The sequence below is a fragment of the Phocoena sinus genome, chromosome 13, assembly GCF_008692025.1.
Source record: "Phocoena sinus isolate mPhoSin1 chromosome 13, mPhoSin1.pri, whole genome shotgun sequence".
Classification (NCBI taxonomy): Eukaryota; Metazoa; Chordata; class Mammalia; order Artiodactyla; family Phocoenidae; genus Phocoena; species Phocoena sinus.
This window is the reverse complement of record NC_045775.1, coordinates 83,254,021-83,276,828: the sequence shown is the minus strand read 5'-3', so window position 1 is coordinate 83,276,828 and position 22,808 is coordinate 83,254,021. Positions and strand designations below refer to the sequence as shown.

Genomic DNA, 22,808 nt, shown 5'->3' with positions numbered 1-22,808 from the left:
AAGAACTGAAAACTGGTACTCAAATATCTAGACACAAATGTTCATAGCAGCACTTTTCACAATAGCCAAAAGGTGGAAACAACTGAAACATCCATCATCAGATGAATGGATAAACATTATGTGGTATATATACACAGTGGAATATTATTCAGCCATAAAAACAAAATGAAGTACTGATATATTCTGCACATAGATGAACCTCGAAAACATGCAAAATGAAAGAATCCACACACAAAAGGTTATACATGGTATGATTCCATTTATATGAAATATCCAGAATAGGTAAATCAAAAGACAGTATATTAGTGGTTGCTAAGGGCTCAGAGGAGGACAGAAAGGGAAAGTAACTGCTTAATGGATATAGGAACTCCTTTGGGGGTGACGAAAATGTTTTGAAACTAGACAGAGAAGACTGAACAACACCATGAATGTACTAAATCTCACAGAATTGTACATTTAAAATGGTTACTTTTATGTTATATGAATTTAACCTCAAAAAAATTTCACAAGGGCTTCCCTGGTGGCGCAGTGGTTGGGAGTCCGCCTGCCAATGCAGGGGATGCGGGTTCGTGTCCCGGTCCAGGAGGATCCCACATGCCGCGGAGCAGCTGGGCCCGTGGGCCATGGCCCCTGAGCCTGCGCGTCCAGAGCCTGTGCTCCGCAGCGGGAGAGGCCACAGCGGTGAGAGGCCCGCGTGCCGCAAAAAAAAAAAAAAAAAAAAAAAATTTCACAAAACTGATTACGTGTTTCATACCAACCTGAATGGGAGTAAACTAATATAATTTAGCACTTCAGTCATCATTCAGGAGTGACAAGTTTGTAGGCCTGCAAAAGAATTTTGCTCTTAAACCAAACAACACAATGCCAACTGCTACTTACAAGTCTCTCTAATAACTCCCCTCCATTCTAATTACCAATCGGCTGAGATAACCAAGTTGTGAAAATTCTAAGTTCAGAGTGAGAATGTGAAAAGAAGACTTACACAGAAAAAAAAAAAAAAAAAAGAATAACTTTAGCAGATCCCTATAATGAAAGTGTGACTTTTAAACATTGTGAGCTACACCACAATGAAATGCAGGGTGAACCTCCTCTGCAACCTGGTTTGAAAAGCCATTGTGGAGTTGGAAATCTGAAATATGAACTGGATATTAAATGTAAGATAATTTGTGTTAATTGCACTAGGTGGGATAAGGGTATTATGGTTACATAAGGAAACATTTAGAGAGAAAATGTCAAGATGTCTATAAAATAAAATACATAAAGCAAAAATGAGGACAAAATACTGGTAATGATTAAATCTAGGTGATGAGTATATAAGAGTTCATTATACAATTCCTTCAACTTTTCTGTGTGCTTGAAATTTTTATAATAAAAAGTTAAAATCTTAAACTTTAATCCCAACATTTCATTTTTTAAGACTTATTAGCTACTAACATGTCTGAAAGAGAAAATCACTTCTCTTTAATTCTTAAGAGAACAATGGATAATCCAGTAAGTATGTGTCTTTTTTCCCCCCTAGGTTCATTCCTGACAAGTAATGCCTTTAAGTAACATCCAACCTTAAGTAAAAGGTCACTGACCTGAAGTGGGGGATTATAAAACAAAATACCAGACAATAGTACTACTGTCCTTGTACTGTTTTACAGGACTTTAAATATTGACTTTGTAAATGCAAGGTAAAATTTTAAGTCAAACCACTTAAAAAAAAATAGAAACAGCATGTATAAACTCTAACCCAAGATAAGAAGGGGGAAAAATAGAAACAAAGCATTGCAGAATTGGCACAAATAAAAAACAAACCAGGATGGCTGAAATAAGATCAAATATATCATTAATCACAAGCAACGTGTAAGTAACTTTAAACTCTTAAAGGTGTTATCAAATTGATTTAGTAAGAATTCAATTTTATGCAGTTTATCCAAAGACCTCAAACAAGTACATAGAAAGGTTAAAAGTTTAAAAAAAAAATTAAATCCTCAACAAAACACCAGCAAACCAAATCCAAGAACATATAACAAGGATTGCACACCATGACCAACTGGGATATATCCCAGGATTGCAAAGTTGGTTCAACATATGAAAATTAATTAATGTAATCCACCATATATAAATAGTATAAGACACAAAAACCACATAATCATCTCACAGATGAAGAGACAGCAATGTAACAAAATCCAACACCCATTCACGAGGCGGGGGGCGGGGGTGGGGGGACACACCTAACACAATGTAAAAAACTGAAAGCTTCGCCCCCATCCCATGATCAGAAACAAGAAAAGAATGTCCATTCTCCCCATTCAATACAACACTGTACAGCAGGATCTAGCCAGAGCTTAAGGTAAGATAAAGAAATAAAAACCATTTAGATTGGAAAAGAAGGAGAAAACTATCTGAACTTGCAGTGGCAGGACCATGTACATAGAAAATCCTAAGGAATCCACATACACAACAAAAAAAAATTCAAGCTAATATATGAGTTCAATAAGATTGCAGAACAGATCAATATATAAAAATCAACTGTATTTAAACTGTGTACTAGCAATAAACAATCTGAAAATGAAATTAAAAAATAATTCCACTTATGATAGCATAAAAAAAATTAAATGCCTCAGAATAATTTTTCAGAAGAGTTGCAAATGTTGTACTCTGAGAACTACAAAAAATCATTGAAAGAAAACCTGAAAACCTAAATAAGTGGAAAGACATTCCATGTTCATGGATCTCAAGGCATAACATTGGCAATACTCCCAAAATTAATCTACAGAAGAAATCCAATCTCAATCAAAATCCCAGCTGCCCTCCCCTTTTTTTTTGCAGTAATTGAGAGATTCTAATTGTAAAATCTGTACGGAAATGCAAGGAACCCAGAATAGCCAAAACAATCTCAAAAAAGAACAAAGAGAAATCACACTTCCCAATTTCAAAACTTAATACCAAAGCTGTAGTAATCAAGACAGTGTGATACTGCCATCAGGATAGACATACAGATCAATGGAACAGAACTGAGAGTCCAGAAATAAAATCCTACATATACGGTCAATTGATTTGATCAAGGAATTAGAGGAGTAATAGTCTTTTTTTTTTAAATGGTGCTGGGACGATTGAATATCCACACGTGAAGAATGAAGTTGGACCCCTACCTCACACAATATTAAAAAAATTAACCCCAAATGGCTCAAAGGTCTAAATGTAAGAATTAAAACTGTAAAACTAGAAGAAAAATAGTAAATCTTCATGACCTTAGATTTGGTGATTTCTTAGATCTGACACCAAAAGCACAAGCAGCCAAAGAAAAAATAGATAAATCGGGCTTTTTAGAGACTTTTGTTCTACAAACGACACCACCAACAAAGTGAAACAACAACCTCCTATGGGAGAAAATAATGACAGCCCAGAGAATGGGAGAAAATATTTGAAAATCGTATCTGATAAAGGATTTGTATCTAGAGTATATAAAGAACTTATTCCTCAATAATAAAGAACTCAATTTTAAAATGGGCAAAGGATCTGAATAGACAGTTCTCCAAACAAGACATACAAATGTCCAATAAACACATGAAAAGATACTCAACATCTTAAGCCATCATGAAGTGCAGACCAACCAAAAGTCACAATAAGATACCACTTCACACCTACTAGAATGGCTATAATCAAAAAGTTAGATGATAACGAGTGTTGATGAGGATATAGAGAAACTGAAACTCTAACACACTGTTGGTTAGAATATAAAATGGAGCAGCAGCTTTGGCAGTTCCTGGAAAAAAAGTAAAACTACTTGGCAGTTCCTAAAAAAGTTAAACATAGAGTTACTCTACGACCCAGCAATTTCACTCCTAGGTATACACCCCAAAGAATTGAAAACACAAGTCCACACAAAAACTTATACACGGATTTTTTTAGCAGTATTATTCGTAACAGCCAAAAAGTGGAACAACCTTGAATCCATTAACTGATGTATGGACAGGTAAATAAAATGTGGCACACCCATACAATGAATTCTTAGAACATGTGATTCTAGACTTAGAAAAAATTCCAACTACTACAGTAGCATCAATCACATCTATTAGTTTCATCAGAGCTCAGTATCCGAAACCTAATGACACAAATTTAATTAATACAGTACTTACTGTATTTTCAGAGACTGTTTATATAAAGTTTACAGTACGAAGGAAGTTTCAAAAACAGAAAAAACAAACATTATTTTAAATCTCAATAGAAAGTATCTTTCTATCACCAAAGGGAAATTTGAAAACCAATGATTCTAAACAATGACTGCTACCTGGGTGAAAAGTAGGGATTCCTCTGAAAAAATATACCTGAAATTTTATATACCATGTCTGAAATGGGAAGGAATGAAACATTAAATCATCACTGTTTTCATAAACAAACAGGCTATGAGACAGGCAGTTATTCAACTAAGGTTAAGTGAGAAAAAATTTTTAAAGAAATTCTGGCACTGACTGACCTATGGACAACGGCTGTCATTCTTCTATTCTCCCTCCTTTGTTAAACTGTTCCTCTTTAACAGTTGCTTCACCAGTAAAGATCCTTTGGGAAGTCTACATATTGGAGTAGCAGGATTTCTTAAATCAGCTAGTGCAGCACAGTTTAAAAAAAAAAACAAAACCAAACCGCAGGTTCTGAGGTCTGGTTTGGCTTAACAGCTGAGAGGCTCTAAGCCTCAAGCACATTATTATGCTAAATCTGTTTCCTCTTCTATGTGTTACAAAGTAGTTCTTTTATCTTTATACCTTTCCCTTCCTCCAGATTCTCAAACTGGTTACAGCATAGTTATTTCTTCTACATTAAGTGTCTTCATTATTAAAATTATGTAAATACTGTGATTACTGCTAGAGAAGTAGTATACTGTGATTATTTCGACAGCTCAAAATACCTGATTTGAAATTTCTTAACAGTACATATTTGACACAAGGCATAAGTTAGAAAGGGAGGGAAAAAGGAGTCATTTGTGTGTCACTAACTAAAACATTTGAATGCTGCTGTAATGTCTTTAATTTTTCTCCCTGGTCTCCCCCTCTGTTATATATTATCACAAACTAATAACCAAATCGCAATTAAGCCTTCATCCTTTAATAACAGCTACTTTTAACAATGAGAGAGAGTTAAGTTGGTCAGACCATCTTGAAAAAAAGTTTTCCTACATTAACAGCAACCAAAACTATAAGACACCTAGGAATAAACCAAACAAGAAATATCCTAAAGGTTCAACTGAAGAAAATAGTTTTACTGATAATTAACCAAATAAAGAAGCATGTCATGTTACTAATTTGTTCATCACTACATTTCAGCACCTAGAACAACAGCTGGCACTTAACTGCTTTAACAGACAATATATTTCTTGAAGGGAATGATTCAATACCATAAAGATGTAAGTGTACCAAATAATCTAAAAACTTAACGGGACTCCCAATTAAAATCAGTCCCAACAGACTTTTAATAGACCTTGATAAACTCACCTATTACATAAAAAAATTAAAAAATCATAAGTGGGTAAAATATCAAGAGCATGAACATACCCACAAATGTCTTAAGTTGTCCTCTGAGTGCTTCTCAAACATTCTAAGCACCTGTTGGACAAACATGAATGGAAGTCAAAAGGCTTGGGAAATGTCTCACAAATGCCTAAATCTGGTTTAGGAACCCCTAAATAAACAGTTCTCAGAGTAGTTCCCCCCAACACAATTCAAAGGTCTAAACTAATTCAAGAGGTCAAAACTATTTTCAACATAGTACTATGAGGCTATTAGCCTTTTTTTCATTCTCGTTTCCTCACAACTGTACAGTGGTTTTTCCAGAGGCCACACGATCTGTGATATTGCTACAGGTTGAATCACAAGCAGACAAGAATCAAGCTATCTTCTACTAAGTCAGATAGTAAACATTTACAAAATGTTTACCACCACTCTCTTCATAAATTTTTGAAAATGATTATTTAACAGTGTTATGTTAATGTGATGTTATTTTTACTTTTAAATCAATATATTTAAAGAACTTTTCAGTTTTAATTTGTAATATGGTAAGTACTAATTGACCTAACCCACATAAACAAAAGCCTTTTGGGTTCCTTAGTAATTTAGGAGTGTAAGGGGGTCCTAGGACCAAAAAGTTTGAGAACTGCTTTTCTAACCTAAGCAGACACTCAGTTCCTCAGTTAAACAATGCTTTGCCCAACATATAGATCAACTGCCAGATTGGAATAAACTTAGAAGGCTAAGTAAAGCACAACTAGTGGGCAAGTAACATCAAAAGTAGCTACATCGGGATCCCCTGGTGGCGCAGTGGTTGAGTCTGCCTGCCGATGCAGGGGACACGTGTTCGTGCCCCAGTCCGGGAAGATCCCACATGCCACGGAGTGGCTGGGCCCATGAGCCATGGCCGCTAAACCTACGTGTCCGGAGCCTGTGCTCCACAGCGGGAGAGGCCACAACAGTGAGAGGCCCGCATACCGCAAAAACCTAAAACGTAGGCAGCTGTCTCAGAGATAGCCAGAACTCCCCCAAAAGGAGGAATTTTTGCCAAGAATAATAGGAGCATTATGTGTAGTTAAAAACAAAGAGCTACTATACTAGCTCACCACCAGCATAGAGAATCATAGCTGAAGATACCTATACTCAATCCTGAAAGACCTCCTAATTCCTGAATGACATCCCCACCTTCATGTCTGACTGTGAGATAGGTGAAATAATGATCTTCCTTCCCTCTATATCCTTTGTGAGGGGGTATAGATGTATTAATCCCATTTATTAAGGTAACATACCACATTCCTTACAACCTGAAAAATGTAACTACCACACTTGGGGGATTAAAAAAAAGGATCAGAATGAAGAATTGGAGGCTAATTGTGAAAAACTAGATAATCAGGATCATTTTTTCTCTGCACACATCAATAAGAGAACATTCATTGTGTTATATAAATGGAAATGGTAAGATATTGCTACAGCACACAAGATCCCATAAGATATGGTCCCATTATGTAAGCTGATTACTGGGAAGGTTATAGGAAGAAATGAAAATATTGGCCTTATATTTTGTCTATATGATCTGTGAATATTAAATCCTACCCCAGTCAACTGAAAAAGGCAGGAAAACTGAACACCTATCAAAGTCTCATTCTCAGAATTTCACAAGCTGAAACAAGATTCTAGAACTCAATGTTTAAACAAAGGTCAGTCACTGATAAAACATATGTAATCCGAATAAAATTACTCAGATTAGATAGTAAAATCTAAATTTAAATAAACACTGAGTGGCTAAAAATTTTAAATAACAATATAAGGATTAAAACACTCAAGTATTTTATGTTCTTTCCAAGAACTGAAAAGTGGCTCAAGGCCTTAACTTGATAGCTAATAAGCAGGTGCTCATTTCTCACCCAGTTCTTCCTGAGCAGAAACATGTCTGGCTTAGGACAGCTCAGAAGGGAAGGAGAGGTGGGAGGAGTCCACAAAGCATTAAAAAACAAACAAAAAAATTTGATATTGGCTTATGAGAAAGTGTGTTTTTCCATTACACTGCCACCATTTTTCCTTCAATACGAGACAAAAAGTAAACACTGCAGATTTAGTCGGAAAGGAAAAAAAACCCAGTAGCATTCCTTCTATACTATCAAACCAATCATTTAACAGGCTCTAGTGTTTGCAATTTAAACTTTATGTCATCCAGGAAAACCTTTATGAATTAGCAAAAGACTTTCACTTTTCTCTAAAAATACACACACAAAAATAAATCTCTCCTCTGAATAGCTTTTTTCCAATGTGAAAGAGCTTGAAAAAAAACAACTGTAGCTAAAATAACATATACATAAATTTTTAATCTAAAGAACAAACTTCTGTAATTCTGATCCAAACAAACCAATTGTAAAACACAAAACGAGGGCTTCCCTGGTGGCGCAGTGGTTAAGAGTCTGCCTGCCGAGACAGGGGACACGGGTTCGTGCCCTGGTCTGGGAAGATCCCATGTGCCGCGGAGCGGCTGGGCCCATGAGCCATGGCCGCTGAGCCTGTGCTCCGCAGCGGGAGAGGCCGCAACAGTGAGAGGCCCGCATACTGAAAGAAAAAAAAAAAAAAAACACAGAACGAAAAAAAACCCCACAAAACATAATTTTAATTAGAATCAGTGAAATCAGAAAACTGACTAGACAATTGATAATATTTAAGAAATCACTGCTAGTATTCCTTAGGCTTAATGATGACATTGTGATTGTGTCTTATGTTGTGTTCCTGTGGTTGTTTTTTTCCCTCAAGTATTTATCTTTCAGATACACCTGAAAGATTTACACATGAAAGGATTTTGAGAGTTCTTTACCATATCCAGCAGAGATGAAACACGGCCAGTCATGTGACAACAATGGTCGAAGCTGGGTAACTGGTACAGGAAGCTTTATTACACTCATCTCTATTTCTTGTATAAGGTCGAAGAAAAAAAGTATCCTAGGCACCAAAACATCCTGTCAAAAGCATAGAAATTTCTCTCCCACTAAATCACCCCAGAATTCTGCTTCTTTCTTCTTATTTATCTGCTTTGATTAACAATAAGTTCTATTCTTGAAACCAATTAACTTCCTCCAAAAGACCTGTAACTGAAATACAAGACTCACCTTGGTGTCTTTTTAACGCCATTCATCAGATAGGTGAAGGCCAGTGAGGACACAACCCAGGATTCCAACTCACAACTGGTAATCTCATTTTAACTTCAAGACCACATATCCGTTTTGAGTCAAAATGAACTATCACAGGTTGTTTTTGTCTTCTGAATTTCTCTTACTATCCCCAGTATTTGGACTAAGTTTGGTGAGTAGTACAGCAAGGTGAAAAGTAACAAATGTTGTTCACTCCCAGGAAGTAAAACCCTTTCAATGAAAAGGGGTAAAGAACTCAACCGAATATGACACCCAGAAATGTTCCAATAATCTCGGGGTACGCAACTCTACATACACCCTTACGGCTCCCTCGCCTCAGAAGTCTTTTAAATGGTTTTGAAAAGACCGACCCTGGTTGGTTTGTTTCATCTCCTCCTCCTTTCTTAGGGGAGGTGCTAGAGAGCAAAGAAATGACCAAAAGGCCGGAAGAAGGAACGCGAAAAGCATGGAGTCTGGACAATCAGCCCTTAAGTAATTGAAAGCTGTACCCAAATTAAATGAAGTTAAAGGGAGCTTGCTGCTACGCTCCTCCCGGTAACTCCAACGCACCTGAGCGGCTCAGAGGGTGGGAACACCTGGCTGGAGACAGAGCGGATCCCAACTCCCTCTCTCGCCAAGAATTCATAGGTACAAAGACATAAAAAGAACTCTTCCTGACCCCCAGCAAGAGTAGCGCCACGAAAACAACTCCCAACCTCCAGGCCACGCTGGCTGAGCCGCCCCTGACCCCGCGAGGCCGCGAGCCCTGCCCCGCGGGGCCTCGAACCCCAAACGACTGCCCCTATCCTCAGGCCGGACACCCCTTCTCCCGGGCCGGGCGAGGGGCGGCAAAGGGACAGAGTCTCGGCTGGGAACCCGCCCGCCGCTGAGGCCCTCCGCGCCCGCCCGGTACTGGGGTCTCGGGCCCGCGCTACCCACTGTGGGCCCCGGCCGGTGCCCCGCGGGGCCGCTCTCGAGCCTCGACCCCGGTCCGCCGCGCGCCCACGGGACCCGCGCGCCCCCCTCAGCCGCGCCGGCCGCCGCCGTTGAAACCCCGACACTGGCTACCTGTCTTCGCTCTTGTTTTTCTGCTTCTTTCCCATCGTGTGTCAGCGGCGCTCGTAGCCCCAGCCCCTCTATTCGGTCTCTCACAGACCCACTGTCCCCCGGCCGACTTCGGTCTCCGCTCGGCTCCGTGCCCCACCGCGGTGCCGCCTCTCGCACCCGGCTCTCCACAGACCCGCGCACTGGGACAGGGCACATATGGTGTGAGCTTCGAGTGCGCAAGCGCATCGCCCCACCGCCTCGGCGTGTGGACGCAGGGCGCGGCTCATTGAGAGCTGCGCCTCGGGTAGAGCGTCTCCAGTTGACCCGCCCGCCAGGCAGGAGCCCGAGCGCCCCCTTTCCGCAAGCGTCAGCCGTGCACCGACGCCCGTGCGGTTTCCAGATTCTAGAACCCGGAGGTGGACAATGAGGCTGAAAATTCCACCGTCAGCCTTCTCCCTGTGGGGAACGCAGACTCGGGGAATCGGATCTCAGTTCAGGAGTGGACTTTCGGTTTCCCTTCCACCTTTAACCTCTGTCCCTTTGTACTCTCAGCTGCGTGAAGTTCAGTAAAGAACCACAATGAACCCCTGGTGAGCTGTCCAGGTGTTCCCAAGGGAGATAGAGAAATCCAGCACATGAGTCCATGACTTACCAAAAAAATAAATAAACCAAACAAACCAGAAATCATAAAACAAGGACACACCCATTAATTCTGCAAAATAGATCATAATCTTTACATTCAAAGCGAGAGCAAGTTCTAAAAATGTGTGTCTGGGAAGTCGCGAGGGAACCTATTAGGGTTGTGAAAGTGTTCTATATCCGGATCTGGACGATGACACTACGAGTGTTAACTATGTAAAAACTATGGCGTATAAGTTATATTTCAACATTTTTTTTTAAAGGGGGAAACGTTCAATAAACAGAATGGAAACGAAATTGGAGTGTCACTCCTGAGGAAGACAGTAGCTATTTCATTTCTGATGTAACATTACGTCAGAGCCTAAGAACGTCAACTCCAGGCTGAGCACTAAGAAACTACAAACTCCAGCATACATCGCTTCCTCGCTCTCTGGGCTGTTTACACGGAGGGAGGGAGAGGTTGGGCCACCTCGGTTCCGGGCGGTGGGGCGGAGAAGGGTGGGGGAGGGGCGCACGCGCAGAAGCGCTCACCGCACGCACGTCCCCTCCCTTCCCCCCCTCCACTTCCTGGGGCGTCGCAGATTGTATCGCGTGAGAGCCGCGGCCAATGAGGAGGCAGAAGTGACGGCCGCTCCCCAGTCCCCCGCAGCTGCTACGAGGCTGAAGCCGGAGTGGATTGCTCTTCTGGAGAAGCTGGTGCCTCACTTCTCAGGTATCACCGAGAGCTCAGGTGAGGCAGAGAGTGGTGTGAAAAAGCCGGCCATGCATCTCGGTGCTGATGGACACCCGGCTGCTCAGCCTCCTGCCTGGGCGGGGGAGGGGCGCGGCTCGGGCGAGGGTGTCCGCGCCGCGGAGGAAGCTTTGGCGCATGCGCCCCGGGAGGCGTTGAAGCCGGGACCACCTCAACTCTGCCCTCATCTGTCTCCGGGGGCGCAGGGAGTGGCGAGGGTACTTTTGGGAAGCGGCTGGCGTGCAGTTAAGGGTGAGGCCCCCTGGTTGTTTTGGCGGGTGCATGCCGGGGGATCAAGGAAATGGTTAGGTGATTTGAGGACAAGTCCCTGCTCACCATTCAGTTGAACTGAAAAAAAGAAGCTTGTTGTTTGGGGAATGAAGTTTCCCAGGATACTTGCACCATCTCCTTTCCCCCTTTCTGAATGCGGTGACCAGCAGCACCTGCCCGCAGAGCAGCCCTTGTTAATCGTTTCTCCTCCCAGTTATCCAAGACTTGAATTCTGAGCTCAGCCTATAAACCTCTAGGGATAAGCAACCGCTACGCCCCTGGTAAAGAACAGGATCTGACATGAAAGTCAGTGTTTAATGTCGAGTTTTCTGCCTCATCTGGCCCCAGTCCTGAGTCACAGCCTTACGTTTTTCTCAGGAGGTAGAGAGTGTGAAATTCATTTGCTACATTTGAAATACGGCTCCTTTAAAATTTTATAGCGTTTATGAGGAAGTTACATTTTGGGTTTTTTTTAACCGGAAATACTTTTGAAACTTAACGATAATTTGAACAAAAGTTACGCACGTTCCTTCAACAGTTGACAAACATTTTTTGTGCATCTGCAGCGTTCTCAGCACTGCTAGCTCCAGGAATACAAGGTGAAATCGAGTATGCTTTTTTAAAATTTATTTTTGGCTGCGTTTGATCTTCGTTGCTGCATGCAGGGTTTCTCTAGTCCCGGCGAGCGGGGGCTACTCTTCGTTGCGGGGCATGGACTTCTCACTGCGGTGGCTTCTCTTGTTGCGGAGCACGGGCTCTAGGCACGCAGGCTTCAGTAGTTGTAGCACGTGGGCTTCAGAGCGCAGGATCAGTAGTTGTGGCGCACGGGCTTAGTTGCTCCGAGGCGTGTGGGATCTTCCCGGACCAGGGATTCAACCCATGTCCCCTGCATTGGCAGGTGGATTCTTAACCACTGCGCCACCAGGGAAGTCCCCAGTATGCTTTTCAAAAGCTTCTTTTCATGTGTAGAAAAAGGAATCAGAGGCGAAGTTTGCAAGAAGACTATTTCTCTTCACTTCAACATTTATAGAGGGTCTGGTGGGCCAGGCTGCGTGTCGGAAGCTGGGTGAATAAGCTCACAAGTTTATTCAGATTTTTGAAAGTGCTTCAGTAGTGATTGCAAATGTATCACATAATTGAGATGCAACAGCCTCCTGCTTTGATAGGCAAATTATAAATTGAAATTCAGGGCTACCCATAAAACATTTGATTTTCCACCAGCAACAATAATACATTTCTTCTAAAATATGTAATTGAAATAGATAACAAGGACCTACTGTATAGCACAGGGAACTCTATTCAATATTCGTAGTAACTTAAATGGGAAAAGAATTTGAAAAAGGATACATGTATATGTATAAATGAATAACTTTGCTGTACACCTGAAATTAACATTATAAATCAACTATATGCCAATATAAAATATGTAATTGAGAGAGATCTTCCTTTCTAATCTGAATTAGATTTTTTTATATTCATTTATTTATGGCTGTGTTAGGTCTTAGTAGTTGCGACATGCGGGATCTTTCGTTGTGGCATGCAGGCTCTTCACTGCAGCACAGGCTTCTCTCTAGTTGTGGCACTCAGGCTCCAGAGCATGTGGGCTTTGTAGTGTGCGGCACACAGGCTATCTAGTTGAGGCGTGTAGGCTCAGTAGTTGTGACTCGAGGGCTTAGTTGCCCCGCGGCATGTGGGATCTTAGTTCCTCGACCAGGGATCAAACCCACGTCCCCTGCATGGGGAGTTGGTTTCTTTACCACTGGACCACAAGGGAAGTCCCTAGATTCTATTTTTAAACTCTTATCTTACATAGAGGATTGATGGAAAAATCAATATTCTTTTTAATATTTGTAATGTTATATTGTTTGATCTCAAAGTTAAGAACACTGAGTGTCAGTAAATCAATACCAGTATCAATCTTTGTGGCCTTATAGACTTTATTAGGTAATGGGAGAACAGGAATGGAAACTAAAGCTTAGGGAACATCAGGCAGAGTTCTTTACATAAGTTGTAATGAGCTCTCTTCAGAGTTAAACGAAAATCATTTAGGCAGAGATGAAAAATATGTCTTTTGCTCAACTCTGCTCTATGTTGAAGCAAAGTTTGGTGTGTATATGTGTGTGTAAAACCTCACTGCAGTTAAACTTTATCTTGTTCGCAGTCATTTCTGCTTTTCTTCCCTTTTCCTTTGGTAAAGAACACTGTCAGTATACAGCACTAGGTTTAATTTCGTCATTCCTTTCTGGTCTGGTGATGGTCTTAAAGATTTGTCTTTGCTTTAGGGTAGTAAAACACAAACTAAATCAAAAGCACCTAAACTTCGGTCTAAATCGTTTTTGAGGAGTGTAACTATAATCCATTGAAAATTAAATTTTAAAACATTTAAATAAAAATTCTTAACATGACGTGCTTGGTTGTTGGCAGAACACTTTGTGGACTACAAATTATATACTTGCTAGCATTTTTGAAACTAAGAGAAAGCTGTCTTATTTATTTATTTTTTTTTTTGCGGTACACGGGCCTCTCACTGTTGTGGCCTCTCCCATTGCGGAGCATAGGCTCCGGACGCACAGGCTCAGCGGCCCTGGCTCATGGGCCCAGCCACTCCGCGGCATGTGGGATCTTCCCAGACCAGGGCACGAACCCGCGTCCCCTGCATTGGCAGGCGGACGCTCAACCACTGCGTCACCAGGGAAGCCCCTGTCTTATTTTTTTTCTCTAACTTTGTAAACCTTCTCCCCAGCATCAAGGCTGAACTGTACCATTTAGAAGAATGGAAGCGAATGCATCTGTTGAAATGTTTTCAAAAGTCCTAGAGAATCAGTTGCTTCAGACCACCAAGCAAGTGGAAGAACATTTGGATTCGGAAATTCAGAAACTGGATCAGATGGATGAGGATGAGTTGGAACACCTCAAAGAAAAGAGACTCAAGGCACTGAGGAGAGCTCAGCAGCAGAAACAAGTAACCTCTCTGCCCTGCTTTCTGAAATTGCTCTAACAGTATGCTTCTAACAACTTACATATACCCGTGCTGCAGTAGTCACTTGTAGTTCTTAGGGTGGTTTGACCTCAAAGTACCTAATGCCATTAAAAATTTGCCCAGAAAAAAGATTCGTTTTAAAGACACATTCAGAATTAGCCTGACCAGTGTATTAATCCACGGTCAAGTACCGGAAACACGTGCCCGGGATAATCTTCTGAGTTCAGATTTGTGTGGTTGAGGAGAGAGTGGATGAGGAAGAACCCTGGGAGGAATAGGGGTCAGTGGGTTCCCTTTCAGGTGGAGTTATGAGAAAGCCTGTCCTAACTTAGCTGTGCTCAAAGCAAATGCGTCATTAAGGAGTGTATTTGAGAGTTTAAACTCTTTATGGAAGCTTCACCAAAGAAATAAGGAGAAAAATATCAGGGCCTCCGGTAGGTCTCAGCTCAGTGTAAGCCAACAGGAAATGTATAGATACCAAAACTGGTGACGCAGTCTCGGCTGTGTTAGTGTAAGTCCAGGGATGGCACTCCTGCCCCTTTCTAGTTGGACCACTTCTGGAAGACTGTTCAGAGGAGGACAGCCAGAAGACGAAGAAGTCTAGAAGTCATTTCATATGAGAAAGTCAAAAGCAAATGGAAATGTTCAGTGTGAAGCAGGGAGGACATAGGCGATGTAGGATATTTGAAGGGCTGACGTGAAGGAGATTAGAATTTCTCTTTCTCATCTGAGGTCCAAGCTGGGATCCACAGCCCACTGTTCTGGATATACTGTGATTCAGTGTGAGAAGACTTTTCTAAGAACAGAGAGTACATATACAAATGCTTTTTAAGCACACCTGCCAGACACTGTTGTAGTTATTTTCACGTTGTCCATCACAGTAACTCAATGAGAGAGTTGCTTTATGATCTCCACATTACAAATGAGGAAAGTGAAACTCAGAAAGGGCAGTGATTCAAGCCCATGCCTTCTGCCTGCAAGTCCAGTACTCCCTTTTATTAAAACCAGCTCATGAGAAAGGAAACAAGCTTCCAGTTGAGGGGACCAGCTTCCTGCCACAGGAAAGGTTCAAGAAGCTGAAATGTCTGTCCGACATGGATGATAAGGGTTGATTTATTGATTTGGGGAGTTGGATTAGGTGACTTGCGGGATCTTTGTTTCTGGACACACGTGAAGACAAACACCTTTTCTTCCCAGGACACTACCCATTGGTGGCCAGTACAGAAGAGGTTTGCTGTCTCTGAGTTAGTCATCAAAAGCAAACAGGGCTCCCGAGCTTCAGAGCTGCAGTACCCGCCCCCTCCCCAAAGACAGATTGGCTTTATCTCACAAGCATTATTTTTTAAAGCTATGTAGTAACTTAGATCAAATGCTTCTGACTTTAATAGTTTCAGTGCAAAGAAATTAAGTAGATGGTTACATTCTAAGCCTCTTTGTAGTCTAAATTTTTACTTTCGAAGTTCTAAGAAAACGTATGTTTTAAGTTACCAAGACAGATAATGATCTTAAATATGAGCCATGCTGTGGAGATAGTCACGGCCCACAGACTGTATTTGCACTGACACTAGCAACATAGGAAAGTACATCACCGAAAGGAATTCGTTTCTCTCTAAGATAAAGTCAGCTCGATTACAAAATATTATAGTGATTTGGACATAAAATATAAAGTGATATTGAAAGAAATATTTCAAATGTGTGATATTTTCCCTTTTCTCCAAATCAGGAATGGCTTTCAAAAGGACATGGGGAATACAGAGAAATCCCTAGTGAGAGAGACTTTTTTCAAGAAGTCAAGGAGAGTAAAAAAGTGGTTTGCCATTTCTACAGAGACTCCACATTGAGGTAATGTTGTTTCCCTCAGTGACTGTTCTTGAACATGATGAGATTGTTGAATAGTGATACACCTGACTTAATAGAGAAATTAAGAAAAATATAAAAGGAAGTAATTCCTAAGTTGTCTCTTTGTACTAGAATTATATTAAAGTTAAGCAATCATTAAAGATTAACTTAAAAACCAGTGTCATACAAAAGTACAAACTATAGAAGATCAGTATTTCCACAGAAATGGCTATTTCCTGAACTATATTTTCACTAGCTAAATTTTTTAAACATCTTAGAAATGAACACTTTAATTTTTTTATCAATGCCAAAAGAATTCTACTTTTGTCCCTACTATTATGATACAGCCACAGTGTTGGAAATGGGGCAACACCTAAACACCAGCTTTGAATTCAGTCCACTTCTTCGCAACTTGCAATTCACCGGGAGACTGTGGCTTGACCAAGCCTTTCACCTGAAGCAGAGTTGCGGCACCAGGCATGGCTGGAAGGACAATAAAGTGATTTCTATTAGACGAACCCAGGTCTGCCAACCTCTCTTTGGAGGCAGATCCCTCAAAGTGAAAATAGCCCCAGAAGAGGTTACATCTTAAACCAGAGGACTCAAGCCTTTTTTTTTTAGCCCCCAAATTTGAATACTTGCCAACATTTAAGTGTTGGCAAAAAAACTTTTAAATGTTGGCAACTAATCAGTTTTTAGAATTTTTTTTTTTAAGTATCAGATAACTTGATAACAGACCTAGAATTGTATGAAAGCAATTCACTGATGCCAAGTAGCTCCTGCCCCCCTTAGACACACACTCCAATGCAGAGTCTCTGTTATTCCCTGGGATCCCAGCACTGCCCTCTTTTCGCATATCCATAGCCTGCCTGGCCCTTGTCTTTGCCTCATCACCCAACAATGTGGCTATTAGTTAACACCTTTCAGGGACTGATTGCCTGGGATTTATTGACTAAGAAAATAAAGATGAAAGAAAATAACTAAGATGATGAAATCTCCTATAAGTGGGAAAGGGATTAGGAAGGTAAATAGAAGATTGATATTATTTGTCCACTTATTTATTAGATGTCTCTGCCCACTAGATTGTTAGTTTTGTGAAGGCAGAGGGTTTGCCTTTGTGTCGTGTGGCCCACTGTGCTCTGGGTTCCTAGCCATAGAGCAGCATTGACTACACATAGTAGGTACTCAGTAAGTATACTTGATGGATTTATAAACAATGCAGCACCAGCAGTACTTACCTTAAAACAGAACTGAAAAGTCAAGATTGAAATAGGGTGATAAGAGATAGAGATGGGTAGATATCAAAGTTTCTAGCACATAGGAAGCTAGATACTTTGTGTTGTATAAAATCCTGGAGCATTCACAATCACCGTTTGAGGTAAGTATGTATAATTCCTGTGCTTCATGCGTGGACACCAAGACTTGGAGAGATTAAGTGACCTACCTAACGTCACTCTGCTACTAAATGATAAAAGAGGATTTGAACCCAGGTTTTAAGCCTAATGCTGTTTTAGCTACACCATAACTACTACTTCTGGATTTTTTTTAAAAAATGGATTAATTGACAAGTGGGACACAGACCTATTTAAAATAGATTCTGTATTACTCCAGTAAAACAATGGAGTTGATTTTTGTACAAATCTTCAAGAACGTATTTCTCAAAATGATTTGTCACTTGTTTGGAACTTCATTCAAAAACAGCTTATTCCCCTACCATTTTTCACTAAAATCCCATTGCTGCAGTACGTGGGTGATATGTAAAAAGAATCACTCAGAGGTGATGATGCATCAAGGTTATAAGAAACTCTGTGGACCCAAACCTAACTCAGGAAAAACTATACCAAGAAGTACCTGAAAAGCCTACTAGTAAAACCAGCTATGAAGCGTTCGGTGTCTTAGTCATCGAAAGCAGTAGTTCTCAAACTTTGCTGGGCATGAGAATCACTTGCATGTTTCTCAGCTCACCTCCTAGAGAATTTTGATTCATTTGCATATTTTAAAAGTTGACTGTAATAATCACCTCTGGGTAAGAACTACTGCTCAAAAGATTATTATAGCAGTCTTTCAGAAACACTAGAGGGTTGGCCAGTTTAAAATATAATTTAAAGAAAATATCGCTTTCCACTTTTCAGGTGGCTTAATAAAGATTACTGCTGGTATTTTTCATACCGTAATGACCATATTTGTAGCCCTTAACCTTGATATGCTTCTCACTAACAGAGTTGCACAGTTGGAAGGGTTCCTTCTCAGTGACACCATTCAGTCTTTCTTAGTGACTTCCGAATATGGCACCACATGTTCATTTCTAATTCTGAGAACTGTCTTCCCAGTTCTGTCAAGTTCAGATTTGTCACCTATGAGATGCCAGGAAACATGCATAAGGGAAATGACAATTTTTTATTCTTAACCATGAACATGACAACTTTGTGAACCACTTAAGGCATAAGTTGAATACTTCGTTTTTTATAAGTATCATTAAGGGAGATCTGACTTTCTAGAATATGATATCATGAGAGGTAGAAAAAGAGGTACCTAACCTATCAAATGGAAATGAGGTTATCTGATCGAAGCATAGGTTGGCCGCCAAATTATCAGATTCAGAAAAACTAAAAACTTAGATGTGCCTTAATATTTATTTTGAAAAAGAAATCTGTTGTTTTTAGCTTTTGATTTTCTATGTGTTGTTATTTATAGGTGTAAAATACTAGACAGACATTTGGTGATACTGTCCAAGAAACATCTTGAGACCAAATTTTTGAAGCTGAATGTGGAAAAAAGCACCTTTCCTTTGTGAGAGACTGCATATCAAGTCATTCCCACGCTAGCAACTGGTGAAAAGATGGAAAAACACAAGATTTTGTTGTTGGATTTTCTGACCTAGGAAATACAGATGACTTCACCACAGAAACTTTAGAATGGAGGCTGGGTTGTTCTGATATTCTCAATTACAGGTAACTTTTAGTAAACTATCAATTTATATTAATTCACATATCCAGTTGATTTTTTAGAGAATTTTTTTATGTTAACATTTATTTTATGGAACTAAGATCTTTAAGCTGAGATGTAGAAAAATTTTCACAAAGGAAAAGCATATTTCTTAAAGTGTACATTAGCACGATCTTACAGCAAAATCAGAGTTTAAATAAAGTTGATCTTGGACCTTGGAGTCCATCTAACTATAAAAGTTTTCAAAGTTTCCAGATCCTATGGAATCTAATCCTCTGTTAATCTGGAAACCCAAATGACACTCCAGAAGAATTGACTCCTTCCTGATTTAAACGAGTTTAATCAAATTGATAATGACTTACATTAAAAATCTAATCTTTGAAAGTAGATATTCCTGTATCACTTGTAGAATCTGATAAAACATATAAAATCTCATCTCTATGCTTAGCTTAAATTACTTACTCTGGGAAACAGTCTCAGAAAACCATCTGTTGATAAAATCCAACTTCCATTTTCCGCTTATCTCTTTGTCCACTTCTCTAGACAAATAATTTATCTCATTCCACAAATAAGAGCATATCATCTTATCTTTTGTGCCTGTTTTTGATTTGCAAAAATAACAGGTGAAATTTTCCAGTTATTCCAGTCAGAGTGCCTTTTGATAAGTAGAAAGCTCTCTCATCTTTTTACTTCCCTTCCTCCTTTATCTCTGAATCTCTCCTCCACATGCATAAATCATTCCTACATTGTAGTGATTGATTTTGGAGTTTTAGGTTTTATTTTCTTAATATTAAGTAAAATGTTAATATTAAATAAAATTATTTTGAAGTGATTTCAAACTTTAAATAAGTTGGAAACTAGTACAAAGAATTCTTGAATTCTTGTATATCATTGACCCGTGTCCCTCAATTTTCAACATTTTATCTTTGCTTTATTGTTCTCTTTCTAGATATATATAAACTTTTTTTCAGAACCATTTGATTGGACGTTGTAGGTATATTGTCCCTTTACTCCTAAATGTTTCTGTGTGCATTTCCTAAGAACAGGAACATTCTTATATAACCACAGTACAATTTATTAAAACACAAAATACATAGTTTACAGACCTTACTCAAATTCCAGCATTGTCCCAATAATGTCCTCCATGCTGGAAAAATGGGTTCTGTGTACTTACTATGTATTTTTAGTTTCCATTAACCTGTAGCAACTTGTTCCCCTCCTTTGTTTTTCAATACTTTAACATTTTTGAAGAGTACAAGCTAGTTATTTTATAGAGCATCTCCCAGTTTGTTTCAAAATTAGATTCAGATTCTGCGTGTTTTCCATAGGTGTATTATGGAAGTGATGTTGTATTCTTTCTCCTCAGTGTACCATATCAGGAGATATATGATGGTTTGTCTCATTGCTGGTGGTGATAACTGTGCACTGGTTAACCAGTTGTCCACCTTAAAGCCAACTGGTGATTTAAGGAAGAACTTCTCCAGACCCCACATTAACTTACTTCTTCATGTATCTGTATTAGAATGGGCCTGTGGATTCTTTTTATTCAGTGGGTTATAGTCTGTTGCTGTTATTATTTACTTTGAAGCTCAGATTGCCTCAAATTTGGCCAGTGAGAGCCTTTCATACTGGCTTCTGTGTTCTTTTGACACATCCCCATAATTCTTTGAGCACTTTCTGGTGCACGTAAGGTCTTTTAGGGGGCCTCGTGTTATACTCTCCATAGGAACTGGCTTTTTCTCCGAGACGCCATGGTTCCTTTCAGTGGCAAATGATATTTCAAAACCAAGATCTAGCTGCTAGGAATATTTCCAGATATTTTCGAAATATTTTTCAGGCGTCATGAAAAGAGTTCCATACTCTTTTCCATCTTTTCTTGATAGTTCATGATAGAACTCTTTTCTGAGTTCTATCATGGGTTAATGATAATGAATTCCATGAGTTTTGTTGATGTCTATAGAGATCTAAGCATTAAAAGATGTTAAATAGAATCAAACCAGTCATAACAGGCTATCAAAAATAGAGCATGGTTTTCCCGTGTCATTCTCAGGAAAGAATCTAATACAGATTCAGCATACCCAAAACAGATAAAAATAACCGATTTCCTTCTGTGCTTTTTTCAGTCAGAAATTTTGTTGGTGCATCCCGTGAAATGTTAATCAGTAATTAATGCTAAGAAAATAAAACGCTGATCTAAAGCATTTAGTAGTACATAGTAAGGTTTAAAACTATCAGTGTAAATAATATACCTCTTCCTTGACACCAACATTTTAAAGAAAATTTTACTCTATTCCTTGTGTTACAGTGAGGATAGATTTTTGTGCAGTTTAGTATACCAGCTGTACTAAATCATACAGAATAAGTGTTTTTCAAATTTGCTTTCTTTTTAGTGGAAATTTAACGGAGCCACCATTTCAGAGCCAAAAGAAATTTGGAACAAACTTCACAAAGCTGGAAAAGAAAACTATTCGAGGAAAGAAATATGATTCTGACTCTGATGATGATTAATTCTTTGTAAATCGTCTCCTGACTTCAGAATTAGATGTTTTCTAAATTCTATTGATTTCAGTACGTTCGTCTCCTAATGGTCACATTCTAGAATTGTATGCAGTTGTATCACATTGAAAAACATCTGTGATATTTTCTGTGTGGAGCTCATGTTTAAGTTGAGGAAAACTTCTGAGTTCTAAAATTATCTGAGTAGGGTCTGGATTCTCTATTTTTGAGATTGGTTTTATCACAATATGATTCTTACGTTTTTATACCATTCACAATTGTGTTTTTAATCTACTGGATTGGAAATAGAAATTTAGCACACTGTTCCAGGACTAATTCTTACCTAGCATCATTTACTTTATAAAGAGGTCAAGTAACATTTACTGGTGTAACAGACTGCACTTGTAAATGATTAGAAACACTCTTTACTTCTGGAATATATTTAAAGAACTATTAAAGAACTGTATTCTGTATGCCGCATGGTGTTGTGGAGTCAACTGATGGCAACAGAAAGCTTTTTCAGTTTGTGAACATACTGCCTTATTTAAATGGTCTTGATTGCTTATATTTTAAGACGTGTATTAAACAAATCAAGAAGCACTTTCGAAATGGCAACATGAGGAGACGTACAGACCCCTCAGTGAAACAGTCATAACTGGTAAATATTTTTTTAGAAATTAAAGTCTCTGGAAATTGTCGTAAGAGCACACAGCAAACAGAAACATTTATCCAAGAAAATACTCAATCCTGGTAAGAACAGTGAGTCTCTGTGGTATTTGAACCATGACCCTTGCACCCTTCCTCCCCTCATCTCCCAGTCTTGGCCTACAATTTATCCCTAGGAGGAGCAGAATGCTAGCATCTCTCATTCCCCCAAGGTCTGTGTTGCAGAAGCTCTGTTGCAAGCAGCAATAGCAAAGAGGTCTGAGCCTTCCTTCCTCCACCCAGTCCCCACTTGTAGCACAGAATATCTACCCCAGGAATACTGTTTTCTAATCACTGTTGCCCTGGCGTACTCAAACTAGAGCAATAGTGATTAGGGTGGAGGTTCTATGGAAGGAGAGGCAAGCAGAGAAGATCAGGGGCTGCCACCCACTGCTCTACTTACAGACTACTCCTAGCAAAGCCAGCTACTCTCCCCATCCCCAATGCTGGGGGAGTAGCACAGAGGTTCTGCCCAGTGGGAGAAGCAGGCTGTAAAAACAGCTTCCATAGCATTCCCT

At 39.7% G+C, this 22,808-nt stretch overlaps 2 protein-coding genes across 5 annotated transcripts in view; one reads left to right on the top strand and one right to left on the bottom strand.

The window, feature by feature from the left end:
- The window catches only part of EIF5B (eukaryotic translation initiation factor 5B), a 68,897-nt gene extending 58,949 nt beyond the window's left edge, over window positions 1–9,948 (bottom strand). For 2 of the 4 annotated variants that reach the window (XM_032652153.1, XM_032652154.1), the window contains exon 1: window positions 9,707–9,948. In XM_032652153.1, the coding sequence (XP_032508044.1) occupies window positions 9,707–9,931 (225 nt within the window). In that variant the 5' untranslated portion in view covers window positions 9,932–9,948. Of the gene's footprint in view, window positions 1–5,537; window positions 5,589–8,325; window positions 8,374–9,706 lie in introns of those variants that run through there. The other 2 variants (XM_032652155.1, XM_032652156.1) reach the window with 2 other exon arrangements.
- Window positions 9,949–10,917: 969 nt separating this feature from the next.
- On the top strand, window positions 10,918–22,062 carry TXNDC9 (thioredoxin domain containing 9). Its single transcript, XM_032653382.1, is given in 7 exon segments — window positions 10,918–11,054; window positions 14,068–14,286; window positions 16,028–16,146; window positions 18,838–18,916; window positions 18,918–18,977; window positions 18,979–19,094; window positions 21,480–22,062. Coding segments are annotated over 6 exon segments (681 nt in total). The 5' UTR covers window positions 10,918–11,054; window positions 14,068–14,097; the 3' UTR covers window positions 21,598–22,062.
- Window positions 22,063–22,808: the final 746 nt, after the last annotated feature.